This window comes from Neopelma chrysocephalum, unplaced genomic scaffold, assembly GCF_003984885.1.
Source record: "Neopelma chrysocephalum unplaced genomic scaffold, ASM398488v2 Primary Assembly neopelma1_97390, whole genome shotgun sequence".
Lineage (NCBI taxonomy): Eukaryota > Metazoa > Chordata > Aves > Passeriformes > Pipridae > Neopelma > Neopelma chrysocephalum.
The window spans coordinates 1,093,929-1,116,917 of NW_020926031.1; the positions used below are offsets into that span (position 1 = coordinate 1,093,929).

At 39.8% G+C, this 22,989-nt stretch overlaps 1 protein-coding gene across 6 annotated transcripts in view; it reads left to right on the top strand.

Moving 5' to 3' along the window:
• The first annotated feature begins 1,384 nt into the window (after nucleotides 1–1,384).
• The window catches only part of BTRC (beta-transducin repeat containing E3 ubiquitin protein ligase), a 121,897-nt gene continuing 100,292 nt past the window's right edge, over nucleotides 1,385–22,989 (top strand). For 3 of the 6 annotated variants that reach the window (XM_027672151.1, XM_027672153.1, XM_027672156.1), the window contains exons 1-2: nucleotides 1,385–1,515; nucleotides 18,081–18,149. In XM_027672151.1, the coding sequence (XP_027527952.1) occupies nucleotides 1,468–1,515; nucleotides 18,081–18,149 (117 nt within the window). In that variant the 5' untranslated portion in view covers nucleotides 1,385–1,467. Of the gene's footprint in view, nucleotides 1,516–18,080; nucleotides 18,150–22,572; nucleotides 22,581–22,989 lie in introns of those variants that run through there. The other 3 variants (XM_027672152.1, XM_027672157.1, XM_027672155.1) reach the window with 2 other exon arrangements.

Below are 22,989 nucleotides of genomic sequence, written 5' to 3' on the forward strand. Positions count from 1 at the left end.
TTACTGGATGACAAACTGCCTATAAATCAGTGTCGTGTCTGCTGTAGAGAAGTAATAACTTATCAGGGTCTTACAGTACTAAAGACACAAGAAGTAATTCCTCTCTGTTGCTACATGGGAGGTGGCTTCAGCTTTTGGGCACACTGTGAAAAACTCAGGAAAACTGGAAAGAGATGAGGCAAATTTAATAAATGCAAGAGAACTAGAAGTGATGACTGCCATAGAGTGAGCTGGTCTTTTAGGGTGTGCAACAGAAAAAAAACTCTCCAGTCTATGTGCAGCTGATATTCAAGGGATGCTGATCAATAATTTTTTTATTTTGCTGCTTGGTACAGCAAAGGAAACTTGGCCCAGTTTTCAGGGAAAATTGATTTAGAAACACTATTAGAAAAAAAGCAAAGTGTAAGGGCACCAAAGCACCACAGGAGGCTGTTTATGTGAGGAGTTTACAGGATGGCTTTGAACAAACATCCCTCAAAAACATCAACCTACTTGACCCATTCCAGCGATGCAAGTTTTCCTGTTTCACATCCCCTGTGGACCTTCAGACCGACTTTCTCTGTGGATGGAAGTCACCTATTATGGTACCCCCACATGCAGGAGTAGGAGGTTCATTTTAGGTTTATGAGCAAATCAAGATGAACACTGACAGCGTGCGAGCACGGAGCACACCTGGAGAAAAACGTGGGAGCAGCAGAGCCCTCCTGGGGAAGCGGAGGGGCAGGTGCCGACCTCTTCACTCTCGTGGCCAGTGACAGGACGCAAAGAAACGGCATGAAGCTGAGTAAGGGGAGGTTTAGTTCGAGTATCAGGAATAGGTTCTTCACCCAGACGGTGGTTGGGCACTGGAACACGATCCCCAGGGAAGTGGTCACAGCACCAAGCCTGGCAGAGTTCAAGTGTTTGGACAATGCTTTCAGGGATTCTTGGGGATGGTCCTGTGCAGGGCCAGGAGCTGGACTCGATGATCCTGATGGGTCTCTCCCAACTCAGCATATTCTGTGATTTTGTGATTCTCTGATTTGAGGTGCTAACTGCCGAGAGCGGGGTCTGTGACCTGGGAGCCAGCCGTACGCCCCACGGGTAAGGTCTGGGGCTGTGGACGACCCTCCTTCCGTCACTCGGTCCGTCCCCCGCGCACCCCCGCCCATCCCTCACACCGTCACGGCCCCACAGTACTACATCTCCCGTCGGCCCCCTCTATGGCTGGCGACGCAAGCGCCAGCCACCTCCCGACGTGCCCACGCCCCCGAGGCTTGCCGGGATTTGTAGTTCCACTCTGCGGTTTGGGCCCTTGCCGGCCCCACGGCCAGGGACTCCATTTCCCGTGGGCCTGCGGGGCGGCGCATGCGCCGCGCGGGCAGCGGGGCGCAGTGGGGGGGGCGCGGGGCAGCGCAGGTTCCCGTCTGCGCTGGCTGCGGCCTTCACCGAGCGGGGGGGGCGGCCCCGGCCCGGCCCCGCGGGACCATGGACCCGGCCGAGGCCGTCCTGCAGGAGAAGGCGCTCAAGTTCATGGTGAGGGGCCGCGGCGGTGGCGGCGGATGTGGGCACCTGTGCGTGTGGAGGGGCTGGGGGGGATGGGCGTGGGGTGGTGCAGGGTGGCGAGATGGAGCGGGGGGCAATGGGGAAGGGGACCCGGGAGGAGGCCGGGCCTCGGGGCTGGGCTGGGCCGGGCTGGGCCGGGCCGGGCCGGGCCGGATCGGACCGGGGGGCGCCGGGCTGGCGGGCGGGGGAGGGTGGTGAGCGGGGCCCGGGGTGGGGGGTGTCTTGCCTGCCGGGGAGGGGCTGCGTGCCGGGAGCGGGGTCCCCAAATCCATGGAAAAGGAGCACTGGGAGGAGGGGGAGGGAGCTCCAGGTGCCACCTGGGAGCGAGAGAAGTGAAACGGGAGAGAGGCAGGACCTTGCAGAGGGGCCCAGAGGCATCGGGAGGGTTTGCGCATGTAATTCTTGGTTTTTTCCTCTTTATCTGTACACCTCAGACTATCCTTCCATACTGCACACCATCCCTCTGTAATTTTGTTTTTCCTCCCATTTTCTACCGCGAGAGCTGTAAATACTGACACTTAAGCGTTTCACCTGCTGCCGCAGCAGCGTATCAGTTCTAGTGACTGCGAAGAGCACGTACATTGTTTAGGTCTATGAGTTGGCCTCTGGCATGGAAAACAGCCTTGGGGGTACTTGCATCCAAGGTACTCTTCAGATGCGGCTAATTTACGTAGATGCGAGGCATTGTGCACTTAAACTGTAGTTTCATTCTCTTTCTTCCTTAGTTGATATTTCTAAGTGTTTTGGCCAGAAATGTAAGATTTTAGAAATGAAAACAAACTGCTGCCAACCAAACTGCATGTAAATTTCACATGCCCCAAACTGTTCTTTCCCTAAGGATATAATTTAAATGACTGGCAGCACTTGCTAAAAGTTTGTTTTGAATTAGTGCTTCCAGTGGCACAGAATTAAATTTAGGCTCATCAGGAAGAAGGAATTCTATTAAACCTTCAAAACATATGCCCAAAATGAAATTGAGGAAATACTATCTGCAAATTTTAATTTTTAATTGTGCTTTAAAACCACTTGTTTGGCTTTTGTTTTTTGATCTGGAAGAACTTGTTTCTCCTGAGACTTTTTGACCCTTTTGCTAGTAGTCTCCAAGTTTCTCAGATTTATGGAGTCTCAGCTCAGTGAAGTGGGAAAATGCCGTGGACACCTAAATAGACAAGGTAGCAATTAGTAATAATGAATGGCCCTCTTTGGTGTGTGGTCAGCCAAAGGAGTGTCACAGATCCTGCTGCACTTGTGTTTGGCCAAGCTTGGTAATTACAACCTGCCTCTAGATAGTGAGTTTCACATCCCAAAAAGTTTCTTGTGAAACATTGTTGTCTGCTGCCAGACAGGATTGTGTACGTGCTACCCTCTCTTCTCATATGCTGCCTTTTTTGCCTCCTGTACTGAGGTTCCCTTCCAAGGACTTAGTCCAGGCCTTTTGAGATCATCTGTAAGATCAGGCCTGGAGGCTGAGGGAATCCCCATCAATCTTGCAGCTGGGCTGTGTCCCACTCCAGCAATAGAGCAAACAATAGAGCTTCTTGACATTGGGAAGAGGCTGGAGCCTGAGAGAGCTGATCTTATGGGAGATGTGTCTGTTAAGAGCACCAGATAAAGGGAAGAATTACCAAGATCAGGCTGCACTGAGAGCTAAAAGCTAACCTAAGTTCTTCCATGTTTTATTAGAATGCCTCTTGTATGCAAAATGCTTGTAAAATGTGCAATGAAAGATGTGGCTTTCCTCTGTCCATTCTGAACTTTTTGGGGTATTTTTGCTTACAGGTTGAGAGGAGAGTGAGAAAAGCTTTTGTTTAACACATCTCAGGCTTTTGCTTTAATGCGTTTCTGTCTAGGACGTGGCTCTTACTTTAATTATGCTGATGTAGTAAAATTTTGTCAGACTAGGGGTCTTCTGGTGTTCATGGAGGGGTGGCACACGTAGGTTGTTTAGATACATGAGGTATAAATTGCAAGTATCATCTTGGCCCTCCTAGGAAAAGTCTTCTTGTTTCTGCCTTTTAGCACTCAGGAAGTGCTTGGGCACTGCAGTAATGGCACTGGTGCAGTTATCTGCACAGAGGTAGCTCGTGCATCCTCTCAGCTAATGCTGAATCATTCACAGTGTATTACCTTGTCCATCTGAGTGTGGGACACGCTTCATGTTCGTCTTCCTTGTTTGGTGGCTCACAGTTTGGATTGAGGTGGGCTTTGCTATTAATTATTGATTTTCTCAGAGCTTCCCAGGCAGCATCGTAGGTAAATACTCAAATATGTTTTGGAGACATGAGGCCTATTATCAAAAACTGGAGAGATAGTTTTGGTTTTGATGCGTGTTTGGGGTAGGTTTCATTTCATATTGAAAAGAACCCTGTAGGGGGTAGTATTTTTGTGCTTCTCTAGAAGATAATACTTTTTTCTACTTAAATATGTCAGTACCTAGTTTTTGACATTGACTTTGAGCAGCTCTCTTGAGTCACAAGGTATCAGGCAAGATGGACTTGGTGATTTGTTTTTCATTTTAATGTCCAACCCTAATAGAAAAATGTCATGTGGAAACTTCATCCAGTGCTAATATTATGAATGAAACTATTTTGCTTTAAGGCATCTATATTTAATGCTTTGAAAGACAAATTGTACTCTGTTGTTTTGCTGTATGCTTATGTCTGTGCAACATTTTGATGGGAGTAGAAGGCAGCTGCCTTCTCAGTGGCTGATACTGGCTTGATTACTTGCCAATGAAGCAGTATTACATTTAACTAATAGCTGCTACCAGATTCCTAGTTATCCATGGTCAGTTACAATACGTATAATCTAATACTTTAAAGTTTAAGTCATTTATTTAACTTCATTTCCTTACTCTACGTTTTAATAAGACCTAATTTATTTCTTGTATTGAATAGCTGTGTATTAACATTATGCAATACAAAGCAGCTGCTCACCAGGGAAGACTTTTTGCTGGTGAATGAGTGTTTTCTATCATGTGTTCTACATGTCATCAGGTTGTTTGTTTGTTTGTTTTTGAATGAAAGAGGGTTCATAGATTAAAAATATGATCTTTTAAATTATGTAGTCCAGTTTTCTGCAGCTACAGCAAGGATTTTACCAGAGTGGAACCTGTCTTAGTTCACTTCAGCCCTTTTTCGTGTTTGTACAATGCTACAGATAGAAGTACACTCTTTATAAAGTACAGTGTGTGAGAGACTGATGCACAAGCTGAACATGCCCATTAACTTAAAAAAATGCACACAAAAGCCCCGCCCCAAACCCCTTGCATTACAGAGCTCTGCTTTTATGCCTTCAAGAAATGGAATTTCCATTGTCATAACCGTTTACAAAAGAACAAGAAATTGAGGTGCTGGATAAGTAACTTTCATGTTTGAATAAGTGTTTGAAACTGTAGATACAGTATTTAAAGTATGAGTGTGATAGGCTCAACTGAGACTTTGATTAAATGTCATATAAAGTAAACTACATAAGCCTGCATAGAATAGTAGATATTTTTTCAAAGTAGCTTCAAATGGTTCCGTTAAGTATACGAATGTTCTGATGATTATCTTTTTAATTAAAATGAGAAATCTTTGTTTAAAGTGGCATTCTTTTTTACGGCCTGTTACAGTCTCTGTAACAATCATTTCTTAAGTCTGAACGTTTTTAATTCCAGGAATCCATTTATATAAAACTATGTTTAGACTTAATTAAGGAACAATTCTTACAAAGCTTGTAAATAGCCAGGAAAAAAGGGACAGAAAATAAAACTGACATTCACACTTAACAGAATGATTGTTACAAGGTATGTAATATGCTATAAAAATACAATAAAGCCCTTTTTATAAGAGTTCATATTTTTTGTTCCTCATTTTGAAAGGTATTTAAGAAAAATATCAAAGCTCTATGAAGCGACATCTGTTTTCTTGAATGGACTAGTGACAACTTCAGTTGTATTTAATTAGCAGTGCTTGGAACAGTACCTGACCAGTTTGGGATCCCATATAGGATGGTTGGAGAGGAAAAAGCTTGATATTTAATGAAGTTTCACTTTCTCAGTTTTTACGAATTAATCAATTTGCAATAATTTATTTAATTTCTTGGCCCGTGAATAGAAAGATGTCAATCCTAGCGTTCTCCATGAGTGTCTTTTCTTCTGTTTTACCCCTAAATTACCATTTTCCTTTTCTTTTTGGATATGATTCTAGGAGGTGCTGATGGGCCTTCCAGTTTAACAGAAGAACCAGAACCTTTTGGTTGTCTTTTAAGATACATCTATGCATTGGTTTTTGGGTTTTTTTTGGTCATTGTCAGTTTTTTAAGGGTTTTGTGTGTGTTTTTGTTTTGGTTTGGGTTTTTTTTTTAATTAGGGAAAAGTCTGAAGTTGATTAATTTTTGTACTCTCATGTTTGTAGGAGATTCCACACAACTGCCAGGTAATACAGTGAAGAATAGTCAGTGTAACTGCAGGCTGAAGGGTGATAAAGTTGGAATTTTTTTTCTGTTTGTGCGTATGTATATATGGAACAGATGGACAAAGGCTTATACTTTAAAAGACATTCTGTTTGCAGTGAATGATTTATGGTGTCAGTAGGACTGGGATTTTTAAGACCTATGATTTGTTAGCTTTGTTTTAAAAAAGTCTTCTTGGAGAACCTTGCAGTCTTCCTAAGAACGTATTTATGTTGTGGACATTGTGGCAGAAAATCCTGAGTATCCAAAGCAGGGGTGTCATGAAAGCAGTGAGAACAGTTCTGTGAGCTGGGAGAGCAAGATTGTTGCCTCCTAAATGTGGGCTTGCAAGTCCTGTTTGAATATTAAACGTGTGCTTAGCAATTTTTTCCAATAGTACTGAAATAGCATCCTCTTGGTTGGGAATTTGTTGAGACTAGTGTACTGCAAAGAAAATGTTGATTTATTTTCTTCTATCCCAAACTTTGTGCTGTAGATTTTTCTGCACTTGGTGCAGGCCTCTGGTACTTCAGGAACTTCACCCTCACTTCTCTGGTAATGTTTCATTTCAGCCACTTTGCTCCATTAAATGTATGCAATTAGAAAAGCAAATGGCAAATTTGCTATCGCATCACTGAAGTATTTAGTTTCATAGACTTAAAAAGCCAAATTTGTTGCACCATGCTCTCCACACTGTAATATATACTATAAACATCAGAGAGAATAGGCTGACCTTAATATTTGCTTCTCAGACTAAATCGCCGCCTTGCAGCAGTTATTTCCCACTGAATAAAAAGTTTAATTTCACGCCCTGATTAGTGCTAGTATGTGCAGGTGGATATTTATTTTACGCAGCTAAACTAATCTGCCTTGGCAAATTATTTGCCAGTCAGCAGAGCTGTAATTCCTCATGAGTATTTGGTACTAAATTATCATTCTCATTAGTAAGATAAAGCAGACTGTTCTAACCACAAAGTTTGGTTTGGCAAAGGGTTTCCTAAATAATCCTTAGAAGATACAAGATGTGTGTTGGCCTCAACATTCTCAATATCCTATAGTGGTTTGTGATACAGAAAAAGGTAATGAGGATTTTAGAGGAAGAAAATAAAATTATTCCATACCTGTGTGTCATCTCTAGAGGTAAGGTAGGAATGTACAGTGTTCAGAGATTGTCCCTTTAAGAGGTGTCTAATGAAGAAAAAAATAAATCGTCATCTTTGGAGTATTTCTGGTGGCCAACCAAGCTCTGATCTCTGGGCTGTAAATGGGATGAAAATATAAACTTCCATTGTTTTATTATTTATTTTTAGTGCTAGCAGCTACCGAAAGAATGGCTTCAGACAAAGTTAAATGGCAAAGGAAACTTCATGGTCTGGTGTCATTTAAAATTCACACTAAAAATATTTAAAGTGGGGATCAGAAAGTATTTCCTGACATACAGATATTGAGTGGATATGCTTGTCAAGTGAATGTGTTCATCCATTATTTTGTTTTCTCTGGATTTTACTGTGTTGGTAGTTTGTTTGTATCATAAAATGTGTTCATGAAAAGTATTTATTTTCTTTTACAAAGAGCATCATCTATACCTGGAAATTAGGAATTTTCACTAAGATTTGAGTGAAGGGATTCCACAGACCTTTTTTCATCTGCATAACTGTCATATATTCTTGTCATATTCATTTTCCTAGTGATTGCTGCAACAGTATTTAGGGTATAAATGATCAGATCACATGTAAGACCAGTAAAACCAGCAAGCTGAGCAACTTGATTTTGTTGTATGAAAATTTTCATACTAAATTCATCAGTGCAGACGGAATAAGCTGTTTCCTCACTTCCTTGTCTGCCTACATTGTGTCATTTCAAACTCCACGTATGCTGGTGATATTTGTGTAATATTTAACTATTCTCAGTGGCAAGCTTAACTAGTGTTTCAAATACTGAATATTTTCTTCAGTCTTCCTCATTTCCTCCTTACCGTTCAGGAGATGCTCAGCAAGCCATATTCTTTATATATTTTAAGTGATTTTGCGCATAAGGGCTGAATCCACTGTATGTTCAGCTGTGGAAACTGAAAATGAGTTGTAGCATAGCAGAGTCCAGTGGCTGCAGCTAAAGAGAAAGTGCTCAAAATACAATGAATAAGCAGTCCAACATGAAGCTGCTTCCTTGACAGGATGCTGATCAGTGCTGAGAAAAACTTCTTGATACCACAGAAATGGTTGACAATAAGCGTCCTGGGAATTTCACTAAATATTTCCTGCTTATTCAACAACAGTGCTTTCTAATGTCTCTTTTTCTGAGGTCCTGAGGAACTCTGGTATTGGACAAATACTACCCCTGCTTGCAGAAAGAGAAAGCTGAAGCTCAGAAATTTGCCAGGGGTCAGGGACTGGAGGAATTTGTGTAGGGTCTTATGGTACACTGATAAAAGAAAGCAGAATACAAAGAAACCAGTTCTTCTAATAGCTATCCTTGTGCTTCTGACCATGTTTTGGTTAATTTTACAATTGGCTAGCCACCTGTTAAGATAACACATTTTATCATTAAACAAAATTAATTTTAAAAATGGCTTGAAACTGTCTGACTTTAATGGGATCTGAATATTCTTAGTTTTAATCTGCCTCATGAGGCTTGTCTTTCTTCTGGGAAGTACATTGTTACATCATTAAAATATCATCCCCTACTGAGAGAGAAATCGGTCCCATTCACTAAATGGCAATGCTGAAACAATGACAAGTATTTCTAAAAACTGCATTAAAATTCATTTTTTTCTCTTTCATGTGCAAGTTCCTTGGTTCCATTAACCAATGGGTGCTCAGCCTACTTGCAGCCGTGTGTGCACAGGCAGATTTGTTATCTGGGATGGCAGAAGGGTTCAGAAGTGGCAATGATGACTTTTAGTTTTAAATTATTTCACTTTTCCTCAGTGATTTTTCTTGGAAACAAATGATTTATCATAATTTTGCAATCTCTAGCTGCTTCTATTCCTCCTCTGTATTAAAAATTGAGAAACATCTGATTTAATTTCCCTTCCCCCACTGCTGAAACAGGGTCTTGTGCATTCATCTTGATGAGAGCAACAGAAAGGAGAGAATAAGGAAGAATGGGAAAGCTCAGCAAGGGGTCTTTCCAGTCTTCGTAAGGGAAGGACAGAAGTATTTACAGTCTGTGAGCAGGAACCATGCAACCCCTTGGCAGAATCCACTGGAGTAACCAGTTTGGACTAGAAGCAGCAAGAAGTCTAGTGCTGGTTTAATTTCCTTCACCCCGTGGTAAGAAGGGAAAGGTTGTGGGCACATACTATGAAGGAGTGAAGTTCTTAAGTGCAGTTGTATGTTAGCAGAACAATAAGAAGTGTACTTCTGACTTTAGTCTACATGGGCACATCTTCTTCAGAAGCACCTGGAGCAAAACAGATCTGCAGAAGATGGTAGAGAGGGAATTTGGATGATACCAATCAGTGCAGAACTCTAGTGTGGTTTTTGTCAGCTGACTGTGTGCCTACATGGGATTTTTCTGTTCTGAGCAGTAGTCTCTCATGATATTTCCAGCTTAGGTCATAGTTATTCTTACAGATTTGAGGGGGTTTCTTTTTCCTCCAAATGTAAGAGGATGGATTAAACACTGTGGAAAAAGGTGATGGCAGTTTTTGCTTGGATATTAATCAAGGCTGGACTGTATTCTGACTAGAAAAGAAAGTCAGAATGTTTCCATGCTTGCTCGAACAGCAACCAGAACAGTCTCTGGTTGTTTCAGAGAAAAATGGTCTAGCATGAAAGTCTGTCGTACAATGTAGTCACTCTCCCTCTCTACACACATCGTTTGTAATTTATTGTGAGAGTGATGCAGAATGGAGCAGTGTTTATGTGGGAGTTGCTTTTGGTTTATGGATAGTTGGCCTTGAATTCTGTCTGTTAAGAAGAGGTTGGCGGTTCTCCAGGGGGGTTGTTCATTGGGTCTGCTAAATGCCCTTCCTTCTTATATGCCAAAACTCTCAGCGTGATTGAGAAATGCAGCCAGCTATCATTCACCTCCTGCAAATTAGAACAATGAGAAGTGGGTGTAGTCTCAAGAAACGAATTGATCTTGTTTAGAAGATGGGTCTTGGAAGCATCTCAACAGTTTTCTGAAGAAATCCAAACAATGTTAACACTTCCTTCAAATGTGACAGAAGGTGTTTTCTGTTGCTAATATGTTCAAAAGGAAAAAAAATCTGCATTCCCTGTTCTTTTTGTATTTTTTTTTCCTTTTAATTTTTTTCTTCTCTTGACTGGTATGACTCCAGTGAATTCTGTTGCTCTAGTACTTTGTTACTGTTGTTTATAAGCAAGCATAAATGTCCTGCAAGGTTTTTGCTGACAAGAAGGTATTTCTGGATATCTATAATCTCACTCACCTAAAAATAAGACTTTCTGCAGACACTATAGAGAGCCCATCAGTGAGAAGACACATCTCTGTGTGGGATTGGAACAGGTCTGGTGTTGCATGGGTTCAAGTCTGATACTGGCAGACAGTGTAGTCTCTAGAGCTTTTCTGAACTACTCCAAGCAGTTCCTAAGTGGAATTCTCTTTGCTATGCCATTGTAGAGCTATTCCAAACTTGACTACTTTGAAAGTTAGAATCCTTGTTCTTATTTTCCAGCTTAACTCCATTCATGGCTAATTAATTTCCATTTGTTCTTGTGCCAGTGTTGTCCTTGAGCTTAAACAGCTTTCCTTGTTCCCCTGCGTTGATCTGCAGATGTTTGTGGAGAGCAATCGTATTCTTCTCTGAGCTGGATCTGATCAGGCTAAACCAGCATTTTTTAATTTATTTTTCTTTCTGTCATAGGAAATTTCCTGTAACTTTTGATCATCTTAGCAGACCTTTTTAAACAGCTGTGGAATGTGGTTAGTCTCCCTGAAACTTGAATGACCAGAACTATGTAGAACATTCCAGGAAATATTTTATTGATTCCTTGTACAAAAGCAGTAATCCTAATATCTCTCTTCTGGGAGTGCTTCCCTTTATACAATATCCTACAGTAGTATTTGCCATCATTGTGGCTGCATGGTATTGGTGAACCATCATTATCTGATGAGTAACATATCCCAGGACCTCTTTCCCCTCTTCTCAGTTACTGAGTTCCTAATTTATAATGGAAATAATGTAACATTCTGATTTATGGGCATCTAGTGTTTGTTCTGTTACCCAAATCTTCAAGATGCTGTGTCCTATATGTTTATGACGTCTCTTTAATTTCATTAGCCCATTAGTAATTCTTGGGGTTTTTTTAGCCATTAGTGAGAATATTTAACATTAATTTCAAGATTAATATTAAATTTCAACAAGGATCAATCTCTGTACAGCTTGATGGTTCCTTTTTCCAAATAACCTGTGATCCTCTACTCTTTTAGTTTCTTATCCTCCTTACAATTGTGGTATTAATTGTAATCCTCTCCATTTTAACTAGTAACTTCCTACATGTCATCTATCAAGTGCTTAACTACTTCTAATTTGTCTGGACTTCAGTGATCTTCTTAAAGAAGAAGATTGGGTTAGTCTAGCACTAATTCTCATTTGTTCTAAATTGGGAGTAGATTTACTTAGCCTCCCATGGTGACTGTTTCATTTTGGCAATAGTTATCAGTACTCAGTCTCAGCAGACTTTCTTTTTTTGGGAGAGAGGACATAACTGTTTGTCTGTTTGTGTTTTGGGTTTGGTTGGTTTTTGGCTTTTTTTTTTGGCCAGTTATTTTTGCAATGTTTTAGGCTCATTCTGGTTAGGCTTACTGATAGTTGTTCTGCATGAGGAGGCTACCAGGGGCTGCCCATTAGGTGTCTTCAGCTGCTTCTGTTGCCCCCACTTCATCATAGTCCTCCAAGAGAGCAGGCTTTGGTACTTGGCTGAAGGAGGAGTTTCCTCTAGCTAAGCCAAGGAAAGGAGCATTTACAACCTGTGCCAGTCTCAAGGAGTTGAGAACTGTCATAGAGCTGAACTCAGTACAGGGCATTTAGATGAGGAAAGGAAATTTAATATATTTTGGTAAGTTCTTGAGGCAAATGAATTCCAAGTTACTTATGATGGGTGAAAAGGTCTTGCATTGTAACTGTAGCACAGTGCTTTGTGAGAGAAATGTATTGGGACAGAATGTCCATTCCTGCAAAAAGGAAGTGTTTTGGTTACTTTAGTGAACGGGAAAGTGTTTGGCTTGAGTGCTGGAGTCTGCTCAGAAGGCAAAAGTTTAGTAGCTAAGCAGAAAATGTGGTTTAGTGCTGGAGTCTGCTCTTGAAAGTGTTTCCTTCAATTTAGAAAAAAAAATGGTATTCCTCATACAAATTTGTCTGCTTAATGTGTGAACTGCAGACTTCCTTCCAGGATAGTTGGCACAGACCTGTAACCCATCTCTTCTGCATAATTTTTTGTCTGCTACCTAAAATTTAGCAGGAGATCAGGAAGGTGACAGTTAACACTGTAGGTCCTTTTGCTGATTATGGAGATTGTTGTTTTTCAGACTTAATTTTGTTTACCTTGGCTGTATTTTTTTTTTAAGTACAGAATTTTCTATTCCTGGCACTCTGAATCTCAGTGAAAAATTAGAATCCAGGTGAGCTTTATGACTTTTCTATGGACTTAAAAAAAAGAGACAAGATAGTTGAAAGGCAGCAGCTTCATTTTATTGATCTCTAGACAGGCTTCCAGCTGCTTGTTTTATATGTAATGCCACTGTTCTTGTTGGATACTTACCTGGCACGAGTTCAGACAGTAGCATGAGAAATGGAGCTTCTCTTTTCTTTACCACAGATCTTGCAGTCTTAAAGGAGATTGGATACAGGACTCAAATTTCATACTTAAAATGTCAAATGGTTGTGAAATCAAGCATGTTTTTACTTATGGACATGAAGGGAATCTCTACACTGCTAGAGTAAGCATGTTTGGAGAGCTTGCTGTTACTTTGTCCAAAGATTAATGGAGTGCTGTCATGGGTCTCCATTTGGTTTTCAATACTGTAGCTTAATATTCTTGTGAGCCCTAAAGAAGGTATCCAGGTGTTTCATGTTACAAAAGTAGTTTTCCTGGTTGTTGCTGCTCTTACAGGATATAAAAAAACCTCGTGTCTATTTATCTGTCAAGGAATATAAATAGACATCCTCCAGTGGGAGTTGGTTTTGAGCAGATCTCAGTCGACGTACTCAAACAGATTCATTAAAGAGCTGGAGTAGCCATGCTCACCACGTGCGGTGAACTCATTAAGTTTGCAGGCAGTCAGAGCCTACTGTTCGAGAGCACTGTGTCCTTCTGAAGGAGTTTGTGTCAAACTGTGAGACCTGACAGTCAGCTGACTTAGCATTTGTTCATTCCTTCTACAAAATCTCACAAAGGACACACTTAAATATTGGTAACTCATAGTCATAGGACCAGAGAGCTCATGTTTTTTTTCTCCTAATAACAGTGAAAGATTTTGAAATCCTGCATTTGATTTTGTTGAATTGGAGTCCACAGATCTAACAGTGCCTTATTTTGAGTATTGCTTTGGGCAGTGGAGTATGGGATCTGCTTGGGCCATGAAGTTGTATAGTCTGTAATAGGAATTCAGTTTATTGCTGTAATGGATGCAAACTCATTACAAGTTCTAGGCCACAGGGGATACTTTCCTTTGCTGTGGAAGTCATCTCAACCGGACAATCTTCAGTGCAACTGGCCATGCCCTTCCATGTCAGTGACTGACAGATCTAATTCTGCCTTTGTAGCCGAGAGCCTGTTAGTTAATGGAGTCGTGAATATTGTTACTCAGAGGCAACCTTCAGAGTATTAAAATGCATTATTCCTGTTGTTCTCTTGATATTTATCAAAGAAGGTGTTGTATCTAATGAATGCAATATTATTGTCAAATAAATACTGCGTGTAGATCATGAGTTAAAGGAATGGTAATATAAGTAGCTTCACTGTTGCTTTGCAGTGACAGAAGAGAGATGGGTTTAGCTTGCCTGTTTAAAACCTATGTGATGGAAACCCAGAGTGAATGTCCTCTCTGAGGGAAAAGAAAGCATTATGGGTTATATGATCAGATTAATAAAATCCTTGGTACATATGTATTTCGTACAGGTCTCAACTTTTTTCCCCCCTCATTTCTTCTTACATGAAATGGAGAAGCAGCAGTACTGCCTTGGAAGTACTGTAGTAGCTTTCTTTTTATAATTATCATTCTTGACATATTTATCCTTTCTTATGGAAGTGAAGATGCAGATATTTAAGAACCCTTCTTGCACAAAAAAGCCCAATTTCCGCTCAGTACTTAATTAGTACTTGTTTATGACACAGCATCTGATTTGATTTTCGAAACAAATTGCACAGTAAAGAGGCTGATATTTAAGCTGTATAGTAACCACAGCTCCAGCTGTGACTCAAATCTTGTAAGCCTTCAGGGGTTGTGTTTAGGCTTAGAAAATAGGAACTCAGGCCTGTAATTAAATGTCCTCTGAAAATCAGCCTTTGTAGAGAAGTGAAGAGGGTACCACTGAATTTTAAATTACTGACTTGTTCTCAAAAATCATTCTGTTGTTCTGGGCCTTGCTAGGGACTGCAGAAATCAAATGGATTAAAAATGGAAGAGTAGATTACTAAAGGAAAAAAAAGTCAGGAGTTGCAGACAAAAAGATGTGCAAAGTAAGCTATTCTTGGCTCACTGGTTTATAGACAACTGCAATATATGTAATATTTTTAATATATGGCTAATGTAGAGATGACAAGTTCTGTGGCCACCAAAAAGACTAAAGAGAGAGAACACTTCTTCCAGAGTAAAATTGCTTTTCAGAACTGTGAATAAGTTGCTGACGATTGTGGAATAAGCCATCTGTGATGATGGAGGGCTCATTTTTAAAGCAAGTCCTCAATAATAAACATGATTGTCTTGGAAAAGGAAGTAGACAGGGTTATATGACAAGTTATTTGCTCACCTAGATCAAAATGTGAAATATTCACAAAATAGCATGATAGAAATTAGCAGTTAGAGTGCTTTCAGAGTTACTTTTTGAGGAAAGCAAACATTGTCATGGCTATTGAAAAAGAGGACAATTACCCTAGCAGCCTGACTTCTAACCATGGAATGTGCTGGAACAGATGCTATGAGAAAATACTATGCTTATGAATTATATTGAACCATGAGCATGAATGATGTGTGCTCATGAAAATACAAAAATGAGTAGTCTTGCCAGGCAATTAATTGTATTGCTGATAGAACTGGCCGTGAATGGATCATAATTGTGGAAGATTTTAGTGTTGATTGATAAAATAATACAGCTTTCAAACAAGGCAATTTTCTGTGTCCCACACCTTTTTAAAGTTAGGGGAAGAGGGGCTATTTTCTTTTATTTTTTTAATTGTCAGGCATATAAGGGTTCCTCTTATAGTGTGTCTGCTGTCATTCAGATACTGCAATTCAGAACATTTTAACCAGATGTACTACTTTAATTGCCTCTCTCTGCTGAAGAATGCATTCCTAGGGGTCACTCACAGTGTGCCTTAGAGAACTACAGATATTCAGAATTTAGGAAATTGGTTGTAAAAGTTTAGCCAATGGTCAATCTGTGAGGTTTTAATTAAATTATACTTTTCTATCCATGCTTGTTTTGACATGAATGGGGGATCACTTGTGCAAATATCCCACTTAAATGGCATAAGCAGCAGTATGTGGGTAGTGACATACCTCATACTGGTAAAATTTCCTTCTCTTTTCTTTAGTCTAGTTTCTTCTTGGATAAGGGCAGGTTTATCAAACGTGGAGGAGACATACCTCATTGAGAGGATTTTGCAAATATGGTGTTGAGAGATGAGTGATGGGTCTTAGTTTCTCCTATTTTTTTCAGTGCTGACAAGTTAAATACAAATAAATTGAGTTTACAGTAGCTGCTAATCTGCCGGAAGTCCTGATGGCTTTTATTACTAATACTTAAACAACCTTACTTTCAAGTCACAAAAAACTCGTTTATTTAAATAGAAATACAGTGTTATCTTTGATATTGGAAATACTTCTGCATGAGAGTAATCCTGTTGATGGCAACAGATCTGTTAATACACTTAAATATTTGCAGGACCAGGGGCTTCAAATTAATGGTTTAAATCACTGTCTTAAATCAGTTATTCAGACTACTCTGGACTGATGGGGTAACAAACGTTAAGCAGTCTGCTGGTCCAAAGAGAAAGCTTGACTGTTATCCTTTAGTTTGTAGATTAGGTGACAGAAACAGGACGAAATTAAGTCATTTTTCACAATTTGTTGTGGGAACTTGGGCACATCCGAGACGGGTGTTCAGGTCTCTACGCCTGACACTGTGATTTCAAAAGATTGTTACTTCTGCTGTTTATGAAGGCTTTTTTCTTTTTTTCTTGGTAGATATATACTGTGCTGTGCTACTTTCAAAAAGCAACTGAAGCACTTGAGCCCGAAGTAAATTATGGGTTTCTGTAGTGTTCTTGCTAGATAAGTAGCACTTTGTGTAGTTTCTTCCATTTTCAAAGCAGGTAGAAATGTCAACAGTTCCTCTCAGCAAAGCTGTGAGGTGGGTTAAATGAACGTTGTCCTCATTTTAGTGAAGAGTAGTAAAGAGACTAACCACCCATGAAGTTAGTGCTGAAGTAAGGATTAGGTCTTGGAGGATGATGCTTCTAGCTGTGTGAGAACAAACACAGTTTGTTCATGTGCTAAGCATTGCAAGTCCAAACTCAGTAGGTGAATGCAGTAGTGAGATATACTTGACTTTAATTTATCAGCACAATGGTGATTATTAAAATTCATGTTTAACTGAGATCACTGGCTAGGACACCAGGGCATAATCTTACTGCTACTTTGAAAGATTTAGGAGGATTTAAATTCAAACTGTAGAGAAGCAAAAATAACTAATGTTCAAAGTATATTGTAAAATCCTGTACACGTACTTCTCTTTAGAGGCAAGATTTTAGCCTGTTCAAGTTCTTATTTTAATTTCAAATTCCAAGGCTTGATTACCTCTCCACCATAGGTGGCAATGTTCGTCATTCAGCGGTGACGTTTTTTCTCTCCAACCAGTTGTATTTTTTAGAGTACCAAGGTGGACACAGTTTGTACAAACTTTAATATTGTGTTGACTCAAGAATGAATGAAGGTAAACTCACCTTGAATACAGCCCTTCTGAAACTGAGAAAGCTTCTTCCAGCCCTCCGGGAGGAGTTGTAGGTGCCCACATCTTCTGGTTTGGAGGGGAAGTATTGTGAATTAAGAAAGGGATTGTGAAGTAGTTTCTAGGAGTAAGAAAGATCTCTGGATTTGGTGTCTGTGGATGTCCTGTCTGGTCATGTTGCTTAGATGTGATTTTGATTTTAATATCTAAGCATCTCTTTTTTTTGGGGGAACAGGAACAGTTGAATCCACTTGAATGTGAGAATGTCTTCAAACTGCAAATGAATGTCATACCAGGCAGTGTTTCATTTTTTGGTGCATACTTTTTCTTAGCTGTAAGCTATGTGTTCATTCAGAGCAATTGGATGTCTTGCCTTTTCCCCAACTCAATAAAGCATGAAAACAATAAATGGGGAGGAGATTATATTTGTGTGTCAGTTTGAGGCATAATTTATGACTGTGTGTGAGTATAGTTTCCTTTTACCCCAATATTAAGGCTACACCTCTTCAGGGACTTTCTATAATCTCTTCATGTTGTCCAGTGTCTGGTCTGAATGTGTTGAGGATGGTGACTGTGAAAACACTCATAGCTTAATTACTGCTGTCTTGACACCGTTTGCTTTATTTAGTGTCAAAAGCATTAATGACCAATTGCCTTTTCTACTGCACCCACCACAGAGGCTGTGCTTATCCAAGTGCATTTGTGTGGAAATTTTTAAAAAATACCTATATATACTGAATTGAAATATAAAATGGTGGAAATCATAAAAATTTTTGTGACTTTATTAAAAAAGTGTTCTTAATGCAGCTGATATCAGAAGAGTAAACAAGCACTAATCTGGGTACTAAACCTTCATATGTGGCTTAAAAAATTCTGCATTGTTTAAAGTGCTCCAGAATTTAGACTTAGGTTAGCTAGGTCCCAGTGTAAAAGGAGGTCTCTCTTTATGTCTATTCTCTCCTAGCCCCGAATACACATGCCAAAAGATGGATTCCAACTTATATCTTCTGGATACCAAGCATGGCTAAAGCAGGTTGGACTGTATTATTGTTATTCATCTCATGTGAGGGACCGTGTTGGACACCTGTGCTTGTCTCATTAGTGAAGTACATAAATGAGGGTGTAATGAAGTTACAGTGCCATGTTAGCTGATACCCCTCATAGCCATCACTGTTTTGTGTTTATGCATGCTGTGTTTGTATAACATTTTCTCACCAGTCTGATGAATGTGCACTTCCTGTAAATAAAAGTTCAAAATGCAGTCACCTGAAAGCGAAGAGGGTCAGTGTCTGAAAACAAATCTGCAGCAACAGCTTGAATTACAGAATTAAAATGGGCCTTCAAATACAAAGCTGCATGGTGGTGGTGCTGGTAATAATGGGGAGGCCACTGGGTTAAAACTCAAGAGAATTACATCTAACATCTAATTCAGATCTGCCTGGGTGAATCAAGTATGGACACTTACTCACATCACATAACAATTGTGCAGTTTGACACAGTCTGACACTGTGGGGAGTCCCCACTCGGAAGTGGCCTAGTGCTATATTACTCTGGCTATTATTAAAGGCCAGGCTTTAGATGTCTCAGCAGTCTGCCTCTAGCAATTGCTGTCAGCTTTTCACTTTTGTGAGTGAAAAATCCCCCTTCAGAAAAAATAGCTTAATTTATAAATGGCATGTACAGATCTCTTCTCTCATGAAGATTATGTATATGATGAATCCTGTGTCCTTGACACAGGCTTAAAGTTGCTGTTTTTGTAGAAAGACAGAATGATTGTGTTGTTATGGCAACAAAAACTGGAATTATGAAAACAGCACAGATAAGCTGCATCCTGTTGTCACGGCAACTGCAGTTGTGAAATGACGAAACATGGTGGTGAAGGGATCTATGGTACCACGAGCCCATCAGAAACAAAGAGCCAAGTCACTTGAGCAGAATGTGAGAGAATGAAAAACTGCAGCAGCAAAACCCCTTAAACCATTAGAGTTTCACTGCAGGTGATAACAGGAAGGTTTTGATTCTCTCCACTCTTGTGTCAGTACCTTACAAGCAGTAGTAAGGAGTAACTTGCTTGTGCAAGTTGCTTACTGCTGTTGACTTCTATTGACTTCTGTGAAACTGAGCAGAGCTTGAACACCTCTAAGAAGATGGGCATTGAGTCCTATATTGCATTTGCAAACCATTTCTTTGAATGAGTGATGTGCTGCAAAGGTGAAACTTGCTTTGGAGCGTCATTCTGAGAGGCCATTTCTCTCTCTTTCCAAGTCCTCACTAGTGAAGGTCTGCTGGGACACTGAAGCTTATGTTTTCTTGATTTAAACTTTGCTGAGCTGGAGGCAAGGTGTCTCAGAGGAATCTCAACTCTGCAATTATTGTCTCACAGAGCTCAAGTTTGTTGACCTATGGGGCATGGCATCAGTTTCTGTTTCTTATGTGGTGGGTTGGGAGAACAATAGGAAGAGGATTGTGTGGCTGTTCTGTTTTTCTTTTACTTCTGAGGCAAACAGACCAGCATTATATTACCAGTGCTCTGATGCAGGTGGAATACATGCTTTTTTGGCTCTGAAAAATATTGAAAAATGCTCAGTAAAGTTTCACAAGAGGCTTTCACATCAGGCAACCTCAAATAATAGAACAACTTGCACTTTGAAAAAAATATTTTTTGTAAGTGTGCTTTCCTTTTGATTTTTAGTTTATTGTTATTTGTTCTAAATTCTATCTTAAACCTCCTTACTCCTCCTTGATCCAAATAAAAGTTATAAACCTGTGCCTGTGTCAATCAGCAGATGCTGTCATGGAAATAGCTTTGCTATTCCAATTTCAGTGCTGTGATTTCACCACAGGAAGTATAAGGGTAAGGGGGTTGATACAAAGGGTGGGAACTTGATCAAAAGAAAGAGCTTTCATGAGAAGCAGAGAAGTAAAAATTTTTTTTAGGTGAGACTGATTTGGTATAGGATATCTATCAAAGGTATTACCTGTAGGCTTCTTTAAAACTGTATACTGAAAAGAAAGCCACTTTGATGTATGTAAAAGCAGTAATCTACATATGCATCCAGATGGAATGGGGTCTGTGCATCAGGTTTATTCTCCTGGTGGTTGTGTTTTTAACAGGATCCTAACTTAATGATTTTTTTTTCCCCTCAGCATGGCTGAGTATTGATCTGCTGCCTGACTTACACAGAATGTGAGAAGTATCCCAGTAACACATTGTATTAATGCGGACTAAAAGCAGTTTATATTACAGATGAAGCGGAGGAAGATGGAGTTCTGCAAGACTGGACACATACTATAAATATCCATAAAACTGACAATTTTATCTAAAAACAGTGCTGGCTGGATTTGCGTATTTTCAGCCTACTTAAACTGGAGATAATAGTTGAACACTACCTGAGCATGGGTCGCCCACACTGATGCCATTACCCTCTGCCCTTTAATGGCAGGTTTTATATTTAACGTTGCTGTGCTGCAATGGAGAGCTGTTTTGTGTTCTTATGTGGGCTTGAGGAAATACAATACCAATGGCCAGAAGTACATGTTGCTTTAAGACTAGCATTTTAAGTAATCTGCAATGTTCTCTTTATTCCAGCTATTTTCTTTAAGTTCATCTTTTACAAAACAGCAAACACCTACATTTGGTTTATTCAGACTTGATCTTCATGTAAGCCTTTGTGCTGCCAGCAGTCTGTAACATCCCATCACCTAGATGCTGACCATTTGGAGACAAGCCACAATTGACTTCTGAGGGAGGAAGGGGGAAAACGTTTGTGTATAAATACGATCAATAGACGTGACATTCCAATTCCTGTATTATGTGGACACCTCCTATAAATTAAGCTAAACTGTGAAATTGGGCGACTTAAGATAATTAGCTGAAACACTTACAAAACATTATTTTGATTATATAAACTGGGAAGTAAAAGTATCATTTATGTGGCTTGTGAAACATGCTAAAGCTAATCCCTCCCCTTTTCATAGCATTGTGAGCAAGTATGCATCACATAGGATATGTAATATAATGCACTCATCTGAGCCTTTCTGCCTCCCACTGTCTTTTGTAGTAGAATTTTTAAAGCCAAGTTATAAACCTGTAAATGTGTTTTATGCTGGAAATTCTTGGTGATACCTTAACTAGATGGGTACCAGCAAAGGCCAGTATAATCAAAACAAGGCACTTCAGACATTAATGGTCTGCACTTCAGTCAAGTCAGGTGGAAAAGAGAGTGTAAAAACCAGGACTGTGGTGAAAACGGGATTCTTCCGCTAAAATTGCACTTTCATGAGAGAAAAATGCAATGATTCTGGAAATATTTTGGTTTTGTAATTTTGTCATTTAGCATCTCCTCCTTAACTTCTAAAACATATATTCTATTTTCAGTGGACCCATATGCTTTCTAAAATTTAGATACTAACTCCTTGGGTGGAAAGTAGAAATAAGATTTCTTTCTGCAGTTCATGTATTAATACTTGGCACTCATATAGTACTTTACGTGCTCAAAGTGCTTTGCGGACATATCAGTTATCCTTGAGACACTTTTGTGTGGTAGGTGCATAACAATAATTCTGAGAGATTTTATGGAATTAAATAAAACTGGAGATGAGGGAAAAATCTAATGAAACCTCCATTTCATCTCTCTACCAGTGTAGGTTTGTTCTCTGCAGTTTGTGTCATGAAAATCAAGACTGGAGTTTTAGAAGTGTCCCCAGGTGAAGGGGTTTCAACATACTTATTAGGATCCCATGTTACTCTGCCCAAACTCATGTGAAATGCCTACGTCAAAGAATTAGATTTATCTCTTATGGCATAATAAGATTTGAAATTGGTTGGAAATGATCAGACTTTGGACATAGTATCATAAAGGTTGGAAAAGACCTCTAAGATCATCGAGTCTGTCTATATCATGTCCATCAAACATGATGGAGCTTAATGGCAGCTGTGTTTTCTTGCTTACCAAGGAGCTTAGTGTGGTTGGTCTTGTAAGATCTCCACTTGAAGCCTTCAAATAGTTTCATGCTTTAGACCTTGGTGAGATTGCTCTTAGTAAGTTTGTGTAGGGCTTGCTTTTTTAAGGGCTTGCCAAACACCATCTTTGGTGTTGCTTAAAGAAGCACATACAAGTCTCTGCATGTTGTACTGTTTAAAGAAGAGGACGGCACCTGAATCTTAAAGCTCTGCAGCTGCACTGGTTTAGGTTTATCAGCTCTATGCATTAAAGAGCTATAATTATGAAAACATTAGTATTGTCTAGTTCAGATATGATCTACACAAGTTCCCTCAAGCACTTGGCAATTGAGGATCTTGTACATCTTATAGATGCTGGAAGTTGGCCCCTTTCTGGGGCATGTAATTTCTGTTGACTTGGAATCACAGAGGTTGAACTCCAGTAATCACTCTTTGGGGAAAATATTCCTTCACTAACATTTACCTAAAAGCTGTGATCTGATCCTCCCGGATCCCATTCAGGTAAGTAATTATTTGGATAATCTGAATATGTAAACCTTTTTCCATATGTCTTATCTTTGATATTTAAGAGTAGTCAGTGAACTGGAATCTCTTGTAAAAAGTTACTGTTGGGTAGGGATTTACCAGAGGATTAGAGAAGAGTTTGCATAATAGGTATGTTAAGGAAAATTTACTGAGCAATTACATGCAAAGTGGGAGGCTGAAGGAAAAGGAACCCTTTGCAGCACTTGGAGCTCTGTGTGCACAGCAAAGCTGGCAGAATGTATTAACACCCTGAGGGTGAAGGGGAAAACCACTGCACTAAAGTCAGTGATCTGTACCAGGGTAAGAAGTCCAGTATTTCCTACCTTTGGAATCTAGGAAGTGTTGTAATTGAATCCTACTAGCATATTCCAGCCTCTGATTTGTT